Genomic DNA, 25,526 nt, shown 5'->3' on the forward strand with positions numbered 1-25,526 from the left:
AAGTTTTTTTTTTTTTTTTTTTTACCTTTCTTTGGGTTTTCTCCGCTGTACTGTTTCTTTTACTGTGTATAGGGTCTGTTGTAAGTTTGTCCACCTGCTATGGTTTTGAGCAGGATGTCTTTTTCTCCTTAATAATATTTATTCCTGATGTTTATCAAAAAACATTTGGACCGTTGGCAGCCCTATTATGTCTGTGCACATGCAATTATTGTGTGTGTGTGTGTGTGTGTGTGTGTTTACTTGGAAAACTTGAGTGCGCCCATTTGCAAAGTATATATTTATGCTATTTATATGTAGAATGAAGTACCTTATTTAACCTTGAGATGTTTTTGTTCATGGTTCATTCAGAGTTTATTTGATTGTTCATGGTTCATTCAGAGTTTATTTGATTGCTAATCTTTAAGTTTATATATTGGAAACAAAAGTCTTACAATTATTATTTTTTGTCGGCTTGCAGATAGTGATAAGCCTGTGAAGGGATCTCTGAACAATAACCAGCGGTTGGGGCCTGCTGGTCTTGCATTGCATTATGCAAACATTATTACTCAAATTGATACTCTTGTAAGTTTCTTTTCTTTTTCTTTTTTGCTGATGGAGATAACTGCTAAAACTTTTTATTGATGAAAGTAGAATAATACAAAGGTTGTCTTACACCCCTTAAATGGTTAGCCTTGGCTAACACCATTCTAGAAAATAAAAACAGAACAAAGGACAAAAGTTTTACATTAATGGGCCCCAAAACATACTGTCTGTCATTGCCCCTAGTTTTTGTCAAACCATCTACGATCCCATTTGCAGATTGTGGGATCCAATCCACTGCTGCTTGCAATTCCTCTGTTATTAATTTGATTTCTCAAATAACACATCTATATTTCCATGAGATCACATAAATTCCAGTTAGCCATCCAATTGCAGCTCTTGATCTTCTTTAATGACCAGATTCCTAATGTTCAAGGATTTTTCCCTTTTTGTTTGGAGGATTGCCCAAGTTTCTGCCTTAATTGAGTCTCCACTCCCTATAGGACCCGAGAACATTGCAATAATGTTTTCCATCTTCATTTCAGAACACCCTTTCGATGCCTGCCAAACCTGGATTTCCTAGACTGCATACAATAAAATTTAGTTTTATGTGAATTGTTCTAATGAAATCATTTGTGGTAAATGGTGAGAATATATTCAATGTATTCACCCAGTGGACAACTTTCATAAAGATACTGTTGATGGTTTCCTCAACAAATCTCTTCTTGTTGCTAAATAGGCAGGCATTCTATCTGCCCATAACATCATAAAATAGCAGCTCCCATGCGCCTCCCAGCAGGAATCTAGTGAGGTGTTTAAACTCTTGATTAAATTTCATAATTCATTTGTACACACATACCCCATAAGATGATCTAACCTCCCTCAACTCCCACCCAAACCTCACCACTTCATATTTCTCCACCACCACTCCTCTACAAAGAATGTCTCTGCTTCTCCAACCCAAACCTCTACCTTAAAAGGTCTCACTCTTCTAAACCGCAAACTCCCCTCCCTCCTTGGGTCTGCACCAGTGTTTTAAAATCGCAAGGTGCAAAAAATGCATAAGGGGCAATTTGTGCCCAAGGCACAAGGTGTAGAGTTTGAGCACCCTTTTCCATATTGAGCAGCTATTGGAAGGAAGAATGTCTTCCAAAGTCCAACCCTCCACTGGAGACACCAAATTTAGCATGTAGCTGCCTCCACCACATCCAACTTACCACCTGAAACCTCCATAACCATTTCCGAAGCAAAGCTGTATTGACTTTTCTAGAGATTTTTTTTTGTGTGATTGTGGTTGTGTTTTGTTTGGCTCACACAACCAGTTTTCTAAAGGACATTTTCATTTTGTTGCTGGTTCTGGAACCACCAGAACATGGTTCCAGAACCACCAAAATCCTCATTTTTTGAACACTATGGAAGATAACCTTTTCAGCACAATCACATGGTTCAAAAAGAAGGCCGACATGTTCAAGTGATTCTGTGTAACTAGAGCCATATTCCTATATCGTATAAAATGTAATACATATTATATACATGTACAAAAATGTATAATTATATACTTTATTATATGTTTTTCACATATTATATATTATTTTTAATATTATGTGTTCTTAATGTATTATATATTATTGTTAACATATGATAATAGTTGAATGGTGATAGATGAATTGCTTCCATATATTGATGTATTACGTCCAAAAAAATGAATTATGAATGGAACACTGGTTGTGATAATATGTGATTCAGAACACAACAACAACCATGCATAGCAGAATGCCTATGATGGTTCAAAACCAATATTTTTATTTTCAAAAAAGAGGTAGATTAGTTTTTGAACACAATCACCTTTTTTTTGAACCATGTTAATATTCTTCATGCGAAAACCATCTTTTGCCAGAATGCAAATCTGATCCTACTTCACCTCATGAATTTTCTTTTCCTCTTGCCGCCCACACTAAAAGAAGTCCCTCTACAATTTGTCAATTATCTTAGCTACCTTCGGTGGTATGGGGAACAAAGACAAATTACAGGAGGGAAGGTGGGCAAAAGAACTTCATTACAGCCACCCTACCACCCTTTGTTAAAGCCTTCCGAGAAAGCTTTTTCTCCATTCCTTAAAGTGCTGGGGTCCAAATTGCAAGAGATAAACACTTGGCTACTAAGTAATTGGGAGGTGGTCCACTTTGCATGGGAGCACCTCTGCCAAAATTTCCAACTCCTCCACTTGGCCAACAGGAATAAATGAGCTCCCTTATTGACTTTCAGTCCAGAAACCAATTCAAGCCAGATGAGAACTCTATTGATATTTTCTAATTGTGATTGGGAGGCCTCCAGAAAATAGTGTCATCAGCAAAGTCAATCACTTTACCTTCTCCCCGCTGGACTAATCCTAAAACCTTCTAATAATCCATTCTCAGCAGCTTTCAAAGAAAACTGAGTGAGCACCACCATTATGTAAATGAATGGAAGAGGGAAAGGGGGTCCCCTTGGAGCTTTTGAAGAAGCTTGAAACCTGCCTATTTAGGATGTAGTGACCCACCCACCCACCCACATCCCCCTTAACCCCAATGTTTTTAAACCGTTGTTGATCTGGATGTTTTTAAACCGTTCTAGGAGGAACCCATTCTTTTGTAAAAGAAGGTTGAATTGTCAAACAAACTACTGACCTGGATGGTCTAACTTCTGAATTGTTCAACCCGGGCAATGTTTTTTTTTTTTTGGTCAATAGCTGAACCAATTATTAAAGGACTAAGTACAACAGAAAACTAGAGAAAAGGGTGGGAATAAGTTCTCTTAGCCTTCCCCACCAAAAATACTCAATTAGAGCTACTCTACTTCTCTCTTTTTCATAGAGAATCCTTAGATTTCTTTCTTCCCAAATTGTCCAGCATACAGCCACTCTAGTGCACCTCCAAAGTATCCAACCCCTCTTCTTTGGCCACCTAACAAAAGAAGCAGCAAATGAACATTGTATTTCCGGCAAGGGAATCCACCTACATCCATAGAGAGAAACCAATCCCAAATATACAAGACAAAAAGGCAGGGGATTAATAAGTGATAGCATGTCTCTCCATTAGACTTTCATATAATGCACCAATGTGGGGATAAACACCAATTACGTCTTTTTCTTTGGAATAGCTTGCAAGAGTTGAACCTTTCCCGAAATGCCTCTCAACAAAAAGCTGCAATCCTAGGTGAAATAGGTTTACCTCAGACTTCCTTAACAGGGAAAGGTTGCCCAAGAATATCAGAGGGTTGAACTAGACTCTTAAAAAAGGAATCACAGGTAAAGGAGCCCAAGGGAAATAGGGTCCAAACACGACTATCCAATTTAAACTGGTCTAAGAATGCCCCTTCCAAGATTTGTAGTAGGGCCATGACATTGTTTAATTTAGAGTCCCTAACCTGGAATTTGAAGGAACCAGAAAAGTGGAAACAAGCTCATTTTTTGAATTTGATATAGCAAACATGGATGGAAATTGTTCTTTCAATGCCAAGTCTCACACCCAAATATGCTCCCAGAAATTAACAAGATTATCAGAACACAAATTGTACCCAACAAAACGAAGGATGGAAGGATGTCATGTACCTGACAAGATTACTGGACAACGATTTATGGTTTAATAATAAGAAACTGAACTTTTTTTAACTAAAATAACAAAAGAGAGAAGGGTTGACTGGTTGGTGGGGGGAGAGAGGCAACCACCATGCTCCTTTCTTTCTTTCTTTCTTTCTTTCTCAGCCGCCCTTCTCACTCTCTCCTCTCTAATAATATGTATGTCTGGCCTATGTGTCTTTCCTAATCTGACCTAATATTCAAATCTAATGGTCAGGATGCAATATATAATGGAAATTGAGATAAACTGCATTGACTTGTTTGACCTGGACAGTTAAACCATAGACCTGGAAACTGGAGGAAAGAGTGGTTCCATTTCTGGGTTGGCTTTTAAAACCTTGCTTAACCCAATTTGGCAATTTCTCCACTTCTGGTTAAAATTCACCTTCAACTTGTAACAGATCACTTATTCTAACTGGAGCTGTAGATGGTCTTATCTACACTTAACCAACCCATGTTAGTCTACTTTCCCTCATTTTATCATCTATTGGCCTTCTCTGCACATAACCAAACCTTTTGAACATTGTGATCTAGTGTGTCCAAAAGGTTATTATTTTTGTTGACTGAACTCATGAAATATATGTTTTGTATGCTTTGGTAAAATTGTGGTAGGACTTTTTCTAAGGAAACCCCTTAATGTGGTTAGGTATCTCGATCAAGTTCCGTGCCTCCAAATACAAGGGACACATTATACCAAGCACTGCCACCTAGTATAAAGTCAGCTTTGCGGTCCAAGTTACAGTCATTTCATCTCAAAGAAGAGGTATTTTGATTTCTTAGTATTATTGTTGAGATAACAATCAGTTGTTTTGTTCCCTGAGTTAGCCTAGAACATAACATTTCATATTACCAGATACTTGTTGTCCTTCACACTTTTTTAAACATTATTTGCAGCTCACTGTTCCACAAATAAAAGCTGAGATGGAGAAAACTTTGCAGTGGCTTGTTCCAATTGCTACTAATACAACCAAGTAAAGTGACCAGCCTTTTGCAAACACTTTTTAGTTGGCTTGTGTTATGTGATTTTTTTTCTTTACATTTCATATTATTGTTTCTTTCGTTGGAGTATTAATCCTTTTATGTCTTGTTGCCACAATGTGGTTGAAAACAGAGCTCATCATGGTTTTGGTTGGGTTGGTGAGTGGGCAAATACAGGGTGAGTGAATTGGCAACCGTCAAATCTCTCTCTCTCTCTCTCTCTCTCTCTCTCTCTCTCTATATATATATATATATATATATATATATATGAAAATAGGATTCTTCAAACCAATAAAGCTTACCATAATGCAAGCTTTTACATTGCATGCTTTCAGGTCTGAGGTGAACCGTAAGCCAGCTGGGCAGGCTGACTTGATCCGGATAGAGACACTGCACCATGCAGATAAGGAGAAGACTGAAGCTTATATACTTGATTTGGTAGTCTGGCTTAACCATCTTATCAGCCAGTCAAGGTCTGGCATCAACGGTGGCATCAGATCTCCCATTAAATCTCCAATTCGTTCTCCCACACAGAGGACAATTCTGCAAAGCACGCACAAGCCTAGTTCCCCATCACCCATGTTAACTGTTGAAGACCAGGAGATGCTGCGGGATGTGAATAAGAGGAAATTAACACCCGGAATAAGCAAAAGTCAGGAGTTTGACACAGCAAAGACCAGGTCGAAGCACAATAGGTTGAGCAAGAGTAGTAGCCACTCTCCAACAAGTGGAAATAAGACAGAATTCTTCCCTACCAGGAGGCAATCCGCTGCTGTTCCTGTAATTGATTTTGACATAGACAGAATTAAAGCCTTGGATGTCATTGATAGAGTTGATACCCTTAGAAGTTTATAATATCTGTTGATATACATGAATCAGGCGGGAAGCATAAGGGCCTGCATCTATGTATCATATAAGGGTCCACCTGCTGAGTTTTCTGACTCCATGGATTCGATAGACATGGAGTGCGAGAACCCTACATCTGATGTGTTGGTTTGTTGGAAGAGCAAAATTATGTAAAGATGATTAGGATATCATGGTTGATCAAAGTGGATACATACTTCTGTATGCGATGATAAGGGATGAATCATGGGTAAATTTTGTTGTACAAGGGGTTTTGATTGTTATATTGTCCCAAATTCCAATAGCCTCAAACGGTAGGCCCATTGGGCCTATATGTACAGAACATGTGATCATTTTCCTAATAATTGAAGTACACAATTTTCTTCTCCCCTCTTCCCCTGCCACTCAATTTTCTCCATTGTTTTCTTTTTCTTCCCAGTGAACTGACAGAGGCTCTTAGGTTTTACAGGTTATAGCATTACAAAGAAACAAGAAATTACACCAGAAGGATCAGTCTGATCTCAAGGCTGAGGTTTCTACTGGTTTTTGGATTGAGGAGCATGGCAATGTATACGGTATACCTACTGAATTGTGACATGTCAGGTCTATTCCACTGTTTAGATTAATATATACTGATATTGATCTAAATTCAATTTTATATGCTTAAAAAATACAATTTTATATTTTACTCGTGCTGTAATATATAATTATAACATACTGCAAAATTTATATATTGATAGTTTGATACTTGTATAAATGCCTAAGAAATAAATATGTTGCATATTAAGTTGATTTGTAGGTCTATCTATCTTGCATGCTCAACCAAGTCTTGTCCCAACTATATAGAGTGAGCTGTATGACTCCTGTTCTACCATTCCACGCTATATTAGATTACAAATCTACTAGCTATCTGATTTGCAGCTCCCTCCTAGTCTACTAGTAGCCCTCCCCCCCCCCCCCACCCACTCCCCCTTATAAATCGCATCCTGCCTGTGGATTTGGCAATGATTCAGTCCACCCCAAGAGAGTGGAGCTCTAGATTTCTAGAGTGGATTTAACTGTAAAAACCCCTTTTGTTTGTTATGAGGTAGCATGTAAAAAGGGGCCATGGTGCAATGGTACAAGTTAATTGTCAGATTGCAGGTTTGAGTCCAAGGCCCATTCATTTTTGGGAAGTTATTTATTGAGTAGGTGTACTTATCTGGCTAAGTGTTTCCTAGAAATAATTTACCTGGTAAATGTGATTCATGTTCTTTTATTTTCCAGGTATATTACCTGGTAAATGTGTTCTATTCATGTTCTTTTATTTTCTAAGTATATTACCTGGTAAATGTGTTTTATTCATCTTCTTTTATTTTTCAGGTATATAAGATAATAACCGTTTTAGTTATAAAAAAAATTATTATTAAAAGGGCCAATTTTGTTCCATCAAAGTGTTGGCAACTTCCCCCTAGGTGGAAAAGTTATTTAACCACCTGGGGGATGGTTATCACTTATTCAGGCAAGTGATACACAAAATTAGATCTAACTAATAGTTTTCAAAGGCACCATTACATTGATTACATGGAATTGGATCTAGCTAATAGTTTGAAATGATAATAAGTATGCTTGGGTAATTGTCCGCAGATTGTCAGACTAGAGAAAAGGGAAAACAACAGAGTATCCAAGTGATTATAAGTCCAATATTAAAAAATCGAGGATGTATATGGTATATCGGGTTAGCTACATGGATCCTGCTTTTTTCCCACCCTGTTCAGCGTCATATCAATTTTTGAATTATAAACACTTTGAATTATTTCTTACTACTAAAACTCATTTTTTTATCTTCCTATAATACATCACCTTCAACTTCCTATAATTACAGAGGACCACCCAAATCAGATTTGGCTAGGGAACTAAGCCAGTTTGGACAAGGAACTAAAAAAAAAAAAAACTACTCCTGCATACCTTTCTTAGCTAGAAGGTGAGAAAAGAGTTACAGTTCCTTTTAATATAAAAGAAAGAAACATCAAGCCCACCAGCTATATCAAAAGCATCTTCCAAAAGAAACAAGACATCATGGCTAAATTTTGAATTTTGCATGTTTGCACAAAAAATAAGGTTCAGGCAATTAAACTCCAGAACCACCTGAAGGATCTCACAGCGCTGAGCTAGCAAGAGACCTTGTCTAATGGCATTGGCTTCTGCTTGAATGGCTGAAGTGGCACATGGACCAAAGTCACCAAACCATGCAGCTACACAAGATCCATTGCAATCTCTTATAATCGCTCCAAAAATAGCTTTATTAGGACTAACAAAGTAACAAAGCCCCCATCTGTGTTAATCTTGAAAACCCCGCAACTAGGAGGCTACCAAAAAGAAGCATTAGGTCGACAATGGCTTCAAATTCTTGATCAATATCTTCACTTCACTGTTTATATAGGACAATAAAACTGAGGTAAAGAACAGCATTCTCAAAAATAAAAACATCTCTTGATTTCTATATAAGCCATAAGGGAACTGACAAATGAATAAAAAGCTCAAACTTTCTATTTTTAAGTTCACAGCGCTGAGCCAGCAAGAGACCTTGCCTAATGTCAATGGCTTCTGCTTGAATGGCCGAAGCAAATACACACAGACCAAACCATGCAACTACACAAGATCCATTGTAGTCTCTTTCTCTTATAACTACTCCAGAACTAGCTTCATTAGGACTAACAAACCTCCCATATTCTTGAACACCCTACAACTAAGAGGCTGCCGAAAAGAAGCATTAGGTTGAGCAATATCAGTTGGAAGAGAACCGTCAACAATGGCTTTAAATTTTCGATAAATATCTTCACTACTCTGTTTATAGAAGACAATGAACACTGAGGTGAACAATCAGCATTCTCAAAAACAAAAGCATTACTTGATTATTAGATAAGCCACAAGGAAACTACTAATGCCGAAAAGCCTGTCCGTACTTTTCTGTAAAAAGAATTGAACAGACAGAGAGAGAGAGAGAGAGAGAGAGGGATGACTGGTCACCCATCCAGTTTTCTTTAGCCACCCTCTCGCTCTCTAATAATGTATGATATCACAATCTAATATGGTCGGAAATCGAACTCAAACCATTTTTTTGACTCGATGGATCTGAATGGTTGAACTGCTGTTCGGAGAATTAGAGGAAAGTAGTTTCATTTCCGGTTTGATTTTTAAAACCTTATCAATATGGTATCAATACTTTTAACCTCGATCTTAAGACTCTTTTTGAAATAAAGATGAACCTTGTAGCTTCGCATGTCTGGAGGTGTTGACGCATTCAGGGTTTCTTTTGATTCGGACAGTATAGTACGCTAGACATGTAAATGCATAGGTTGATATTGCACTAGAAGATGAGTATGTTATTCAGTCTATGGATTGTCTTTTATCCTGTTTTAGACATATCTATAGATTATGTAGATCTTGAATGGTTGAGTATGTAATGCTGAGAAAATCTATTGTCTGAAAAGGCTTCTGCGCAACTTGTTAAGGTAATTTTCCCGTAGCAGAGGTTCTAAAATGGACATCATAGCTTATGCTTTAACAGACTAGGAAGCAATCTCTCGTTTGGGATCCCTTTATTTGGGTTATGATCATATTGAGGAAAAAACGAGAACTAAATAAGTCAAGAAACCACATATGCTCAAAGATTACCCTGCATATAGCATTATTCATCTAGTGATATGGTAAACTGAGTGACAACAGTAGAGTCGAGCTGGATAGACCCCGCTCGTCGACTACCTACGCCAAGGAATATTGCCAAAGGTGCTTAACGTAGCTCAAAGAATAGAGAACAGGCAACTTGTTACATGATCATGGGAAAGTGTCTATACATAAGATCCTTTACACTACTCTACCTGCGTTGCCTGTGTCGAGCTGAAGCAGACCAGGTACTACATGAAATTCACGAAAGACTCTGCGTAGGACATTAGGGGGGCAGGGTGCTCACCCGAAAAGCTTTACGACAAGGGTATTATTGGCATAGAATGAAGGCAGACACATTTGAGTTGGTACAGAAGTGTGACAAGTTCCAGTGACATGCCAACATCTTGCACCAACCAACGACTAACCTAAAATACCTTACTAGCCCGTGGTTGTTTGCACAGTGGGGGATTGACATATTGGGCCCCTTCCCACTAGCAACTGGGTAGAGAAGGTTTCTAGTAGTGGTGGATTATTTCACCAAGTGGGTAGAGGCTGAGCTGTTAGTTACCATCATAGCTCGGAACGTTCAGAATTTTTTCTGGAGAAATATTATATGCAAATTCGGACTGCCAAGGGTATTGATTTTGGACAATGACAAACAGTTTGAAGACATTAAGTTATAGAACTGGTGCGCAGAAATGGGAATAAAGCAAAACTTCACCTCGATCGCCCATCCCTAGGTTAACGATCAGGCAGAGGTAACTAACGGGTCAATCCACCGTGGCCTTAAAGCTTGGCTTTCTCGAGGTAAATGTTTGTGGGTGGATGAGTTGCCCAGTGTGTTATGGGCCTACTAAACAACCATCAAGATTGCGACAGGTGCCCTTTAACCTGACATATGGGACGGAAGCCATCATACCAACAGAGATAGAAGTGTCGACCTTACGGTTTGAGACATTTGATGAGGAAGCTAACGAAGAAGATCTATGGACCAACCTCGACCTAGTGGAAGAAGTCAAATACTTGGCCTACATTCGGACCGCAGCATACCAACAATGAGTAGCTCGGTACTAAAATGACCAAGTTAAGAAACACCAATTTAGAATTGGTAACTTAGTACTCCAGAAGGTCATGGTACCTGAGCCCGGCGTAGGAAAGCTAAGCTCGAACTAGGAAGGCCCTTACAGAATCTCCAAGGTAATAGGTGGAAACGCGTACGAGCTTGAAACACTAGAGGGGAAGGTGATACCCCGTGCGTGGAACATAGATAACCTCGGAAGGTACTACCTTTGAAAAGAAGTGTTCCGAACTGCATCCGTAGACTTGTGAAATTTTGTTAAGGCATTCGGGCCGATCTCCCAACAACTTGGCCAAAAGAGGACATAGAAGATAAGCTCCGAGTTATGACTACAAATTCACGAAAATTTGCTAAGGCTAAGCCGACCTTTCAACAACTCGGCCATAGGGGGAGCAAACTAGCCAACCTAACTTGCGTGATGGATAGAGATTTTGCATTCAAAGGCACCTAGCCAACTTAACTAGCACGACAGACAAACAGGAACAAACTACATCCAAAGAAGATACCAAATGTGAAAAACTAAATTCCATTAACAAAAGTCCAATGGCCGAGATACATGTATATTAAAAAAAAATCAGCAACAATAAGTTGATATATTTAGGACACGTAGGCCCAAGAGATCAACTTATAGGAGCGCGTAGGCTCTCGGTAACACCAGAAGAAGAGAAACCATCAGATAGGCTGACCTACTCATCGTTGCCGCCCTACAGCTCATCGTCGGTGTCGTCACCCTCCTTGCCCTCTCCTTCATCATCTGCTTCTTCACCCTCCTCGGGAGTCAAGGGCTCCTTATCGACTTACATGACAAGCTCCTCAGGCATGTCATTCAATTGGCGCTCCTGGGCGGCGATGGTCTCTTGGTTCTCAACCAGCTCACGTTGCGTTGTCCCGCTCAGCTTGATGAATTGCTGAAGGTCTTCCTCCGCGCTGACATTGGCTTGCAGTTCGCCCCTCTCCTTCTAGCCCACAACAACCTGATCCAATAAGGCATGCCCTATGGTGTTCGCCTACAAAAAAGAAGAAAGATATGATTAGAGCAAAAATCATAGAGCCAAAAGACAAAAACTTCGAAAGAAGACAAACCTGGACAATACAGCGAGTTAACCGAGTCCTAGCGTCAACTGGGTCCAAGCTGGAGTAATATTGCACATCCTTAGGAAGCAACATGCCCCTGGCCATCCGAAGAGCAACGTAGGGATCAATTATGGGATCGAGTACATAGATGTCGACATGAGGAACAAAACGAGGGATATCTGAGGTGTACGGGCCGGCCTCACGTTCCTCTTGGCTGACTTGAGGTTGAGACATGGTAGGACCTGTAGAGTATTGATTGGTACTCATTGGGTCGCCACCTCCCTCGAGGTTGATGATAGGAGGACCGAATGACGGTGACCTCACCTTGGCACTGCCCGAGGTACCCTCCATTGAAGAACGATGCTTAGCCCTTCGCTTCTTCCTCGAAGCCTTTTTCTTGGAAGCTGCCAACATCGACTCCATGCTCGCCATATTTGAGAAAGGGAAAAAGGAGGTTAGTCGAGCTAAAAATGCCATTAGTACTAAAAGTATATGCAAAGAAGGTCGACCTACCTATGCGACTCAGGTTGGCCTGTATAAGCATGAACTCGGCCAAAATCCTAGAACCTTCTGACATACAAAATCCTGAACCGCAACCCGTAGCTCTTCATTGAACCCTTCATTGAAAGTCCGACAATCAATCTGCCAAACAATACTCATATCCCAACCACTACTCTTAGAAAGGAGGAAATACCTACTCTTCCAGTCCTTAACCTTGGAGGGAAACTTAGTTTACACCTCATAACCACCGCGGAAGGGGAGATAGAAACAGAAAGGAACATTGGGAACCTTTTTCATAATGCACAAACCGGAAAAGATATCTAAGTCTAAGGGAAAGCCGCGGTGGTGACATAAGCAGATCAGCCCTACCAGAGTCCACATTGCATTGAAGTGAAGCTGACCTAGGGAGACACCATAGTACCTCAACATCAAAGGAATAAAGGGATATAAGGGAAACCGGAGGTTGGCAATCAGCGCCTTTGAAAAAACTCAAGCAGCATCCTAGCCATGGCTTTAGGGGCATTCGTTAGGGTCGGGTTGGCTACAATCAAATTTGGTAGGAATTTGGTAAAGACTGTACAATTATACAATGCGCTCTCCAAAAAGTGCAGTTGGACAGAAAATCGACTTTGCTAATCAGACTTCTGCTTCCGTCCCTAGCTAAGGATCAGAAAACCCCCCTTCGGAAAGGGAAGACTACTCATTGGAAAATGGATAGAGAAGACCGGCGCTAGCGACAGACAGAATCTCAACAGGCGAATCGAAGGCATCACTTCGATTGAAACCTCCTCAAATCAGACACCTCAGAAAAAGCCAAAAATAGTGTAAGTGGAGACCTCAGTGAGGACCCCATATTTATAATCCATTGGGCATAAGGACAAATGACTAAGGTACGCTAGAAGCATATCAATGATTAGGACAAGGGTGCCGTGCATGGGCAATTTCAAATTCAAAATTTTGCATGCCTACTATGCTCACCTCCTTTTTCGAATTTGAAATTTGAAATCCATCACAGTCCCACCCAATATCAGACCGGATTAGGAGAGCGAATTGGGCAACCTACGAACTAATCAGGCCAATTACTTTACAAAGATCTACTCCCTTCGCCAATCTGACAGATTCGGGAGTGGGGTGCAATTGATGAGGGGTAATTTGGTCCTCCGAATCACATTGCAAAATGTCGCCTTCAAGCGACACCTCGACGCTGAGTAAGCGAACTAGCTCGGCAAGTCAGCCCAAAGCACCTCACCCAGGCCGACCTCCACCTTGGTTGGGCCAAGATGACAGGTTTCCCAACTTGTAGCTACCTACCTCAGAGAATGGCCGAGTAGGAACCTAAAGACCTGCCAGGTGAGCCTGCTGGCTTGTTCAAAAGATACGTTACCAACCCAAGATCTCTAGAGCATTAGTGCCTCGACCGTTAAACTAGCCTACCACACCAAATGCACCAAAATTATTTGGGCGAGCTGTAATGCATGTGTAGATTATGTAACCGAAGTAATAAATCACCTAACCAAGCGGAAATGGCTCTACAAGAATATGAGACCCGTTGTCAAAGGGCTCGGACCACTGACGCCTATATAATGTACTCATTTCACCTGTGAAAGGTACACGCAATTACAAGCTCTCAACCTCTCTCATTCTCTGAAGACTCTCAAAACATTTCTTTGACTTAAGCATTGGAGTGCCCACCCCGAGTAAAGACAGCCTGGGCACTCTAATCCGCTTTCTTGCAGAACATAACAACTCAGCCTAGCATAGCTAGGCCCTGATTAGGTGTTATCCGAATCAATGTCCGAGTCACTTGACACGAGGAGCGGCTAGATCACGCTACATCACTAACTTAAAGATTGTAAAGGAGACAAAGGAAATCATTCCCCTCAATTCAAATTATTCAAGTACATGGTGTCACCGTGCTTTGCATGGATTCAAGTTGGATATTTGATTTCATAGTCTATTGACCCAAAAGGGGTCTCCATTGAACATCAAAGCATGGAGATATACTATACCACAGATCCACCCTTAGTCAAGCCATGGGCTCTTATTCGAACATCACCAATGTGCTAGAAAGGAGACCAGAAGTTAATCCATTAAAAAACCAAACTCATAATACTACCGCCGCATCATTTGGCACCCAATACGAAAAGATTTTAAACCTACCAAATGGATTAACTTACCAAATGTAGTAGCACTACCAGTTGATGTGAATCTATCCAAGAAGCGATTGTCATAAGATATTAAGGAATGATTTCATGGAAATTCTCTCTCATTATGCAAGTGGGATGTTATTATTGTCCATTGTAAATTTAACACAACAAACTACATCCAGTCTAGCACAAAATGTTGAATAAATCTATGATAATTACCATCATTTCAACCATGCAAGCATGTAGCACCACTGTTTATTTATTTATTTATTTTGAAATATACTCTCTACTGATCTACACTAAGCATACCATTAAACACAGTAAACAACAGAGCTGCTCATTTAGAGGTATGTTGTTTTTCTTAAAGAAACTCTGTCAAAACTAAACCTAATAAAAGAAAACAATAATTCAATTGCACAAAAAGAAGAAAACAGAGCAACGACCATAACAGCTTAAAGAAACTTCCAAATCCCATCTAGCTAAAGCCAGAACTGATGGCCAATAGAACTGCTTTATATTTTACTTTTTTAAAACATTGTGCAAAACCAAATAAAAAGAAACTACTAAGGGCTTAAGACTTGCAAAAACACCAATTGCCAGAAGTGGAATTGGCATGGGAAATGGTATTCACACTATTCTCAGAACCTCCCCAGTGGAGTTGCCATTCTGTGACGTTGGAAAAATATCCCTCTAGCTGTTCACTTCATGGCCGATGCTATGGAGTCGCCACCCATCAGCAATTAATAATGGGGAGTGATGGGTCTCCCGGATTTAAATTCTACGAAATCATTTAGAATTAACAATGACTCCATACCGATCAGTCAGGACAAGGACATTCTGGGTAAGTTGAGAAAGAGAGGGAAGGGGTTAGGCACCCCTCTCTCTAGTCAGTGTGAATACTAGATTTCCCTTCTCTGCTTAAGATGAGTTCAGGAATTGGGTTCTCTAGCAACTTGAAGGAGCTTAGTGTTTCTTTCTTCTCTTCCAGACCATTCCCCTTTTGGATGAAAGGACTTGAGCAAAAGGATGGGGAATTCGTCACCCCTTTTCTATCAGAGGCCCCACCTTCGGACTCAGTAAACTGGCAAGAAGAGTGAAGAAACAAGCTAGCCTCTTGGTCATAGGAGAACACTCTGATTGCAGAATTGAACCAACAAGAAACAACCACAGAAGCAAGCAAGTCGAAAATAAAAAAATAAAAAAGAGGATGAGGTAATGGGTTTTACCTCCTGTAGCCTTAAGAATGGAGATGCTGCAAATTTCATGTGCAGAGGTGAAGCTGGACTTTTGGGGCTGCCGAAACCATAGCTCGTGATGAGCAAGGGAATAACTCATCTAAAGTGGGTGTGATCAGCAATGACAGAGAGGCGACTGGCGGAAGAGAACAGCTCGTCTCCCCTTTTCTACTTTCTCTGCCTTTTCACTCTATCATTTTTTTCTTCATCGATTTTTTTCTCAAACTCCATAGTTTGATCTATCTCTGTTTTTCTCTCTATTCTCTCAGTCTGAACCCTTCTCTCCTCCTCCCTCTCTCTGAAAAAAAACTCTCTATTTTCCTCTCTTTATCACTTTATCAGTTCTCTTTGTCTCGGCCTCTTGATTTCCTGTGCTCTCTCTCTCTCCTTCAATCTCCCTCACTCAGTCAAACTCCTTCGACCTCCTCAAAACTCTTCCCCTCCGACCCCCTCCGATTAGGAATAGTGCCTCCTATTTATAATGGGAAAGAAGGGGGTTTCTAAACAAAAACTAAGGGAAAGGAGTTTTTAGTAGGTAAGCTAGGGTTCGGGGGGATATCTCACCAGGTTGGGTCTCCAAGAGTCAAAAAAAAGGGTAAATTGGGGAGAGAAGGGCAACTTGGTAGTTTTGGAAACTTGGGGTATTTTGTGAATTAGGTCAGGGGTATTTTGGTAATGGGTCCAAGAAGCATTTTGGTAATTTGGTCAAGGGTAATTCTGGTAATCTGGTCAAGGGTATTTTGGTAATTTGGTTGGGGTATTTTTTAGGCATTTGGGGAGAAGGGGCAAATGACGGGTATTTTGGTAATTTTGAAAGAAGGGGTATTTTGGTAAGTTGGGAATTTTAGGAGGGGTATTTTGGTAATTTTGGAAGGAGGGGGTATTTTGGGAATTAGATCAGGGGTAATTTGGGAATTGGTCAAAGGGGGGTAATTTGGGTAACTTGGTCAAGGGTATTTTGGGAATTAGGTCAGGTATTTTGGGAATTGGTCAAAGGGGTAATTCGGGAATTTGGGCAAGGGGCATTATGGTAATCCGGTAAAGGGGTGTTTTGGTAATTTTGGTTAAAGGGTATTTTGGGAATTTTAGGGAAACATATTTTTGGGAATTTTGGCTTTGAAGGGTATTTTGGTAATTTGGTCAAGGGCATTTTGGGGCTTTGGAATGAGGGGTATTTTGGGAATTTAGGGTATGAGGAATTTTTGGTGACTTGAAAAGACAGTAGTTTTGGGTATTTGGGAATTAGGTCAAGGGGTATTTTGGTAATTAGTCAAGGGTATTTTGGGAACTTGGACAAGAGGTGGGGTTCGGAATGGTTCAATCGATGTTCGAGGGTGAGTTGGGGGTTCAGATAAAGGACTGAGCAAAAATTGGGTGCTGACAGCTCCTATCTGTAATAAGGCAACCTAAGCAAAGGACCCACTCCAACTAGGCCAAGAGAAAGACTCTTAAGGCTTATTTAATCGGGTATTGACATCTATAAATGGGTCCAGCTCAGAGAGATAATGATTATTAAGAAGTGATTGGTACCCAAAAGAGGTAAAGCCCAATTATGACACAACAGGATCTAACCATAATTGTCTTAGGTAGTGAGATGCATGGGGAGAACAAGCAACCTGGGATTTGGATGAGTCAAGTAATCGAAGTCACTACCACTACTTATGGGCTGCTCGCAACCTCTATTCACCTTTAAACAGATCAAGAAGTTCACTAGAGTCTTAGGGGTTGGCTTCAAATTCAGAATTCTAGGTAAAAAGGCCCAAACTCAAAACCTGAACTAGCATGCAAAGGACTACTATTGGTATTTAAATTTCAGAATGAAATATTTAAACTCAAAGCTTGAAAGATTTATAATGACACAACTGAAGCAATGATTAGCAAACCAAGTGTACCCAGAGTGAAGCTTTCCTGAGAGTGACAAAGTAATTCTGGTCACAAAGATGAGTTGACTTCAGCCTAGTACTAAGGACGCCTGAAGAGAGAGGGAGGTTCCAATGGGAAGGGCGGATGCAGTAATTTGCAACAAGTACAGAAACAGAGGGAGTTCATTATGACCTTATAGCAGAACAAGAAAGGGGACCAAAGGGTATTGACTTGGTTGAATTCTATCAATAGCTAAAAACATGCTAACAGCTGCTGCCTATTGCAATTTTCTATGGGATGGGCAAGTGAGGATTTCTATTAAAGACATATACATTGCATGAGGGACTGCAACATAAACCTATAATGAAGGTCTGAAACTTGTGGCTTGTAAACTTGGATGGAATCCGATTTTCATACATGCAGTCATACAAGAAATAACCACTACTAGGTTAAGCCTGAAATCGAACTCAACAATAGCCTACTCTAGATAATAGTTAAGTAGAATAATCCTACAAGTAGCACTCAGCCCAAGCTACATTCTAACAGTGTTTCCAAACATTAATTTCCAAGGAAACCTGCCTCATTCCAAGGTGCTTTTTTACTGCCCATCTATCCCCTTCCAGATTTAACCAATTTCATTCAAAGCATATATATTTTCAGCTTGTGCAGAATTATTTTCAATAGAAAAACATGAGGTTCAAAAACATCTTAAAGGGTTATTAGAACAAGGCAGTAAAGAAGAGATCCTAGTTAGGATTTACACACATTAAGTCACAAGAGAAAGATCCCCCTAGTCTCATTCTATAATAAATAGAAAAACATGAGTGCAGAATTAGTGATCAACCAGATCTCAACCCAAGCAGATTTCCAAATCTGAAGTAGGCATCGGTTGCCACAGTAAGGTCCTATGGAGATTTCTGTTCATGAAGCAGAAACCATCATGGGAGCCCATATTCCCAAAGAAAAAAAAAAAAAAAGAGTTCAGACCCTCAATCCAAGGTACTCCCAACCCAAGCACACAGTGAAGGTGAAGCAACTTCAAATCTAAAACTATAGCCAGAATGGACCACTCCAGACTATAAGCTTTTTTTGGTCAGGACTGAAACCTGTTTTGAGATGCCCAAAAGGACTTTTCCTTGCCACACAACCAAATGAATTTATCACAGAAGTGGCCGACCACTTATGGTATTCAGCACAGGAGACTAATGGAATTAGGAAAATATTGCTGGAAATCACGAGGTTGAAGAAGGTCCTGGAAATGGGTATGTTGACGGAGATCTGGAAATCACAAGGTTGAAGAAGCTTCGAACAAGAGAAAAACTACAAAAAAAAAAAAGCTCGATCAACATCAGCATCTATTTTACTGGTTCAGATGGAAAAAAAATAATAATAACAAACCTCACCAGCACTAGAACGAGGTTGTGAACGAAATGGCAGATCTCAGATGCTCAAACTAGATCAGCATCAACATCTCTTTTACCAGTTCGAAAATAGACGCTCTGATGCTCGGAATCCCAGATCTCAGATGGGGAAATAGCCATTGCTCGACCATCCTCAAACAGACGCTCGGATGCTTGGAATCTCAGATCTCAGATGGGGAAATAGCCATTGCTCAACCATCGTTATGGTGGATGAGGGTAAATTCCTCGCTTATTTCCGTTGACGAAGGAAGGAGATAAAGTTTTACTTTGAAATAATGGAAGTAGTCTTTCACCCCAAGATTGATGTAAATTTAAATGTTGGCATATTTGCAATTTTACATCGATCTTAAGGGTGTTTCTACAACGCCTCCAAACGCATATCTCAACGATAGTAATGGGTCTTCTTTTAATATATATATATATATATATATAGTTTGAATACAGGAAAAGGTGTGATGACGAATGAAACGAAATCAACGTATGAGATGATGTTCTATTTGCTTTTTTTTTTATTTTTTTTGGTCGGTGCAGTGCATTCCAAAGAAAAATTCGTCCTCCCTCCTTCAATTCCTCTGGTATAAAAAGGGAACCGCTGCGTTTCTTCTCACATAAAAAGCCGTATTGAATTGACTACAATCAAACAGCAAAAATTTTGACAGTCCGAGCGTCTGGGGTTTGTCAATCGAAAGCAAAGCAGATAATGATGGATACGTTCTTCATATCTCATGGATCGCCGACGCTGTCAATCGACGATTCCCTTCCGGCGAGGCATTTCTTGAAATCTTGGCAGCAGAAGATCTTCACAGAGAGACCCAAGTCAATTATTGTCATCTCCGGTCACTGGGAGAGCAATGAACCCTCTGTCAACGTTATCTCTGGTTCCAATGATGTCATCTACGATTTCTATGGCTTCCCTAAGCCCATGTACAAGGTAAGACCAGCAGATGATGAATTCACTTCTTTCTTGCATTTGATTTATTGTTTCTGCTCCCGATATACCAGTTTGATTTCTTGGATTGGGTTGGATTTTAGATTTCAGAAAAAAGAAAAAAAAAAACAGAAAATAAAAGCTTAGAAATCCAGTTTAATCTATTTTCTCCACTTCTGTTCCTTTTTTTTTCTGAAAATTTTCAACCATGGCAAAGGAAAGCAAGGCCTATAAAAGGATTTTTATTCTAAAAATAGGAATAAATAGTTTTTTTACCTTTTTCATAGGGAAATTCGCCTGGGAGCTTTAAATTCCTTGACAACTTTTCCCTCGATTTTCTATTTCTCATTGAGTTCCGAAAATAAAATAAAACAAAGGAAAATTTGGGGATTAGTACTCTGTACTTTGGGCTTAGTGCCATTTTAGTCTCCAAACTTTAAAATCCGACAATTCAATACCCTACTTTCAAAAGATGACAATCCAATACCTGTTGTTAACTAGTTGTTAACGAGTTGTTAAATGACATTTGAAAAAGATAGAAATGTCTTTCAACTATCATTTAATTTTCTTTATCAACTATTCAAATATTGATAAAAAATTAATAATCTCAAATCCTTGCCTCTTCTATTAAAAAAAGTTGGGGTCACCAGAATGTCCAATCAAACGTGACCCCAACTTTCTTGAATGAAAAGGGCAAAGATTTGAGACTATTAACCAAGGTTTTGAAAATTGACCCAAAAACCGAACTGTTCTAACTATCGGTTTTTGGGTCAGTGGTTCAACCGTCTGAATCGAACAGTTCAGACGATTTGCATATTAGGGCAAATGTTTATTTGAGATTTGCCCTAATATGCAAACCTCATAAGAGATGTCAGCTGAGAGTAGAAAGAGAATTGTTGTCTGAGATAGAAAAAAAGAAAGAAGAAGAAGGAAGGAGAGGAGGAGGGAAGAAGAAGGAAGGAGAGGAGGAGGGAAGAAGAAGGAAGAGGATGAAGATGATTGGATGCTCACCAGCAACAGCGAGGCGGCGGCAACAAATACAAATAGATTTGAGTTCTTGGATCTCAGATCTTAGATCTGAATTTGTGTCTTCTTCTTCTTCATGTTAGATCCCAGATCTGAGTTCGTGTCTGATCTCATATCTGAATCATTGAGTTCTCTCTGCAACTTTATATTGCGAACCGCTGACTGGGTCGAACAGGTTGATGGTTTGACCGCCCGAGTCAGCGGTTTTCTGACGAAGTCAACGGGTTTTGACCCAATAATGGGTTAGGGGTGAAATGAAACCGGGTGTCTGGACGGTTTTCGAGCTGAACGATTCGACCGTCCAGGTTAATGACAGTTCAAAAACATTGTTAACTTTTTTTCAATGTTTAGATGATTGATAAAGAAAATTAAATAACACTTGAAGGGCATTTGTGTCTTTTTCAAATGCACACAAATGCCACTTAACGGCTGGTTAACAACTAGTTAATGAGAGGTACTGGATTGTCACGTTTTAAAAGTTTGGGTACTGAATTGTTGCATTAAAGTTTAGAGACCAAAGTGGCACTAAGCCAAAATACAGGGTACTAATTAGGAAATTTCCCTAAAACAAAATCAATCGTTTGAAAATAAATTGGTTCTTCAAACAAAAAACTGAGAAAAACTTGTCTTTAAATGTATTTTCATTTGCTTATTTTATGGAAAAGATACCCATGAAAAATGAACAACTGACTAATAAAGTAGAACCATAAACGTAGTAGCAAATAAGGTGTTATTTATTAAAATTTACGGGTGGATTTAGATTGGTCAAAACTCTTTCCATACCATACCTTTTTAGTATCATAAATTTTCCCAAAAAAATTGTTTATGTTTTAAAAACCTTTTATATTTTCAAAACTTCTATTGTTTTTTTTAATAAAACCAATATATTTTTGCTTTTCGAAACAAAAATGCAGTTCAAAAAGTAACCCCCTTAATGTTAGGTTTTTGATTTTGATGTGGCTAATCTAAAACTGGACTAGATGGTTAGACCATGACAACCGGAAAACGCTGACCTTTTCCGATTAAATGACAACTTAACTGGTAAAACTGTGACAAGCATTTCGAAATTCGGATTTTTAATCCGATCGAGTCAACTATTCAACCTTTTGTGTTAAATGTGCCAATCTTTAACATCATAATTAAATAAATAAAAAATTAAATAACTAACACAAAAATATAAAAGTACAAAAAAATTATGTGTGATAAATAAGAATAATTTTTATAAACATAGAAATATAACAAATATGAAAAATTTTAAAAATATATTTTTTACTACCATCATCATAAAAAAATTTCACATAATATATTTTTGTATTTTATCTATTTTTAAATTTTATTATTTAATTGTGACAACATGGATTGGCCCATTTGACCCGAAATGATTTAATTACTTACCATTATCTAGATGAAAACATTATTTTTAAGGTAGATTTTAAAAGTATATTTTTATGTTTTTGGAATTATTAATTTATTATGTACAGACTTAATTAATAGAATTTAATGATGAGGAGAAATAAAGATATCTTAAATATATGATTCATTGAAGTTGAATGCAAATTAATAGCTTAAATGTTGAATTTAATAAGAGAAAATTGAATGCATTGAATATCTTATAATTGTCTATTTCAACTCATTTAATATTAATAATTAATTACCATTTTACTCTCATTTTTTATTAATAAATTTAAATATAAATTAATTTTATCTTAATAAAATTTTAAAAATATTAATGAGACTATTCATACTTTTTAAAATAGTATAGATATATAATTTTTGACTCTGTTATATGAAAATTGAATCGGTTTGAGACTGGTACTGCATGTCCAGATGTCTCCAATCAGCGCTGATTCATTCATACCTCCTATCCAGCCCAACTAATTCGACTTGGGCATATCGATAATCGATGTGATCCGGATAAGGACCGGCCAGCGCCTCGCCGCCTCGTTATGTGTCCATAAGGATCAGTTCAATTCCGGGTCCTAGAGGAATAGGATGTAGTCAATGTTGTCAGGATTGACTCATAAAGAACAGTTTTGGTAACTGCATCATGGGTTGGACAGTCAACCGTCCGATTAAGATAACCATTCAACTTATTTCCATTAAAAAATGTGAAAAATAAAAAATTGAAAATGATTTTAGAATATCTTTTAAAGTTATTAATAAAGGTTTTTAAAACCGCTCTGTTCAGCGGTTTATTGACCAAAATTAATAGTTTTTGTAAAAAATCTGATTTTGGGGAAAAGTAGAACTGGCCACTTGACCAGTTTCCAGCTTTTCTTATCCACCGTCCAATTCGGTCCGGTTTTGAAAACTATGCTATTAACAATGGAGTTTTATTTTATTTTTTTCTTCGTGACTAACAATGGAGTTACTTGATTGATTGAATTATGAACGTTTTGGACATATTAATAGCTAAAGTACCCAGCACCCGGTGCACCTGAATTAGCAAAGAGAGTGAAGGAGTTGCTTGTGGATGCTGGTTTCAAACATGTCAAGGAAGACAAAGCTCGTGGGCTTGACCATGGTGCTTGGGTCCCGCTCATGCTCATGTATCCAGAGGCCAATATCCCAGTGTGCCAGCTTTCTGTCCAAACAAACGAGAATGGTACGTACCACTACAACATGGGGAAGGCGCTGGCGCCCTTGAGGGAAGAGGGGGTTCTGATAATTGGGTCTGGAAGTGCCACACACAACTTAAGAGCCATTGGCCGGGCTGATGATGGTTCTGTCATCCCTTGGGCCCAAGATTTTGATACATGGCTCAAAGAATCTCTTCTAAATGGAAGGTAATTTCAAGCAAATATTAGCATTATTCTTGAAAAACAACAATTAAGATGGTGTTTGGTATTGATGGTGTTTTCGGAGCATAGATGTCGATTCAATGCCATATAGGCATTTAATAGAAAAATGCTAAAAATGATGTTTAATTGATAAATGTGTCTCGATTTATGTGAGAACCGTTTATCAGAAAAATGCTAAAAATAATGTTCTTCATTTTTAAAGGTGTTTTTTTTTACTGTTTGTTTAATATGGGTCTAATGGCATCTAGTGGCGCTTATTGGCGCTGAGGTGTCAAGCAAATTTTATTCTGATTTTTGAGAAAACTTTTATTAAATAAAGTAACATTAATACCAAACATACCCTAAATCTATTCATGGGGTTTCTACTTGAATTTAGCACTAAAATCATTATTTGCAGACATGAAGATGTGAATAACTATGAGGTGAAAGCACCCTCTGCAAAACTTGCTCATCCATGGCCGGACCACTTCTACCCTTTGCACGTTGCTATGGGAGCCGCAGGCGCAGATGCAAAGGCGGAGCTCATCCATCATAGTTGGAGCCTTGGTGCACTTTCTTATGCCTCTTATCGTTTCAAAACACATCAATGATTGGTCATTTACTTTGTCAAATGTTGGTTTTGTATTGTAATGGTAATGCTGGCTGTTCAGCATGATCAGATAGTTGATGGTTAATGGTGTTTTTCTTTTTCTTTTTCTTTTTTTTTTTCTTTTTTTATATTAATGTATTAATGGTTGTTAATGGGTGTATTAGTACTTGGCACTTCTGTAATCTCTCCATTTGTGTGTGTTGATAATAATTTCAACCATTACCAAATAAGACTACTTTTAGGCTCTGTTCCCTTTACAGCAAGTTATTTATTTAGGTAAATGCAATTATTTGAGTAAGTTTTTTTCTGAGAAATATTTACCCGAGTAAGTGCATTTACACATGCTCTTTTATTTCCCAGCTAAATAAGGTAATAACCATTTTAGTCATAAAAGTTTATTATTAAAAGGGGCATTTTTGTCCCATTCAAATGTTAGCAAATTTCCCCCTATGTGGGAAAATTATTTATCCACCTAAGAGATGGGTAAATGATACCCAAAATAATAAACTTTCCTTGATCCCCACATAAATCTGAAAAATGAACATGGGATTCTTGGTCAATGGAAACTAAAATCCCATTGACCAACTTTTCCCCTTCTCAAAATCCGAAAAAAAAACGCCCCCTTAGAGTTAATATTTTTTTTTTCTTTTCTTATGATTTTTTCTATTTTATTATATTGCATTGATTCATTTTGCATCCTCAATATTGCCATCCCTTTAGGAAGAATAGTCTCAAAGTCATGCAACTATGTCCCACCTTCTTCAGGTTGTTTTTGGTTTGATAGGAAATAAGAGATAGAAAATCGAGGGAAAATTCTTTTAAAAAATTATGAAATCATTGAACATTTTACCTTAATTTCTTTTTCTCTTATTTTCTATCAAACCAAATATATTGGAAGGGATTATTGCTTATTTTGGCAATGGTCAAAAATGGGTTTTAATATTTTTCAAGAGTGTGGTAAGGGTAATTTCAAGGATAAGTGTTAAAAAAATTTTTAAGTGCTTATTGAACATGCTTAGGACATTGTGCCTACCAAATCCAAACTGGGTTGTGATAGATAAGGTTTTGTTAACTAAAAATAACAACTCCGGGTCAGCCATCAAGTGTATATGCCCCAAACCACTCCAATCTTCTCACTTTGCATGTATGGCTGAAGTGGAGTGTTATCATTGGTTAAATAATCTCTAACACAACCATTAAATGCAGCTAATCTGGATTTCTATGGAAACACTTTGGCATTGATAATAATATTAAACAAA

The 25,526-nt window shown here is 38.5% G+C and overlaps 2 protein-coding genes and 1 long non-coding RNA gene across 4 annotated transcripts in view; 2 read left to right on the forward strand and 1 right to left on the reverse strand.

Annotated features, from left to right (window-relative positions):
- Window positions 1-6,344, forward strand: part of LOC148852413 (protein PSK SIMULATOR 1-like) — a 53,913-nt gene extending 47,569 nt beyond the window's left edge. For both annotated transcript variants that reach the window (XM_088943342.1, XM_088943341.1), the window contains exons 10-14: window positions 458-561; window positions 4,782-4,898; window positions 5,030-5,106; window positions 5,247-5,291; window positions 5,449-6,344. In XM_088943342.1, the coding sequence (XP_088799468.1) occupies window positions 458-561; window positions 4,782-4,898; window positions 5,030-5,106; window positions 5,247-5,291; window positions 5,449-5,968 (863 nt within the window). In that variant the 3' untranslated portion in view covers window positions 5,969-6,344. The remainder of the gene's footprint in view (window positions 1-457; window positions 562-4,781; window positions 4,899-5,029; window positions 5,107-5,246; window positions 5,292-5,448) is intronic.
- Window positions 6,345-11,194: 4,850 nt separating this feature from the next.
- LOC148852415 (uncharacterized) lies at window positions 11,195-19,371 on the reverse strand. The gene is made up of 3 exons (XR_016098920.1): window positions 18,906-19,371; window positions 15,631-18,822; window positions 11,195-11,689 (listed from the first exon to the last, which is right to left on the reverse strand). It is a non-coding gene; the product is annotated as an uncharacterized LOC148852415 (long non-coding RNA).
- On the forward strand, window positions 19,357-24,497 carry LOC148852416 (extradiol ring-cleavage dioxygenase-like). Its single transcript, XM_088943344.1, has 3 exons — window positions 19,357-19,854; window positions 23,290-23,663; window positions 24,076-24,497. Exons 1-3 carry the CDS (start codon window positions 19,624-19,626, stop codon window positions 24,266-24,268), a joined length of 798 nt encoding a protein of 265 aa, XP_088799470.1. The 5' UTR covers window positions 19,357-19,623; the 3' UTR covers window positions 24,269-24,497.
- Window positions 24,498-25,526: the final 1,029 nt, after the last annotated feature.

The sequence above is a fragment of the Nelumbo lutea genome, chromosome 5, assembly GCF_056320005.1.
Source record: "Nelumbo lutea isolate HS-2025 chromosome 5, American lotus-T2T, whole genome shotgun sequence".
Taxonomy (NCBI): Eukaryota; Viridiplantae; Streptophyta; class Magnoliopsida; order Proteales; family Nelumbonaceae; genus Nelumbo; species Nelumbo lutea.

Bases quoted from the DNA above. Each gene is read 5' to 3' on its own strand.
- LOC148852416 (XM_088943344.1), top strand. From the start codon at position 19,624: ATGATGGATACGTTCTTCATATCTCATGGATCGCCGACGCTGTCAATC. The intron at 19,855-23,289 runs GTAAGACCAGCA...ACATATTAATAG, and splicing joins TCCCTAAGCCCATGTACAAG to CTAAAGTACCCAGCACCCGG. The intron at 23,664-24,075 runs GTAATTTCAAGC...CATTATTTGCAG, and splicing joins GAATCTCTTCTAAATGGAAG to ACATGAAGATGTGAATAACT.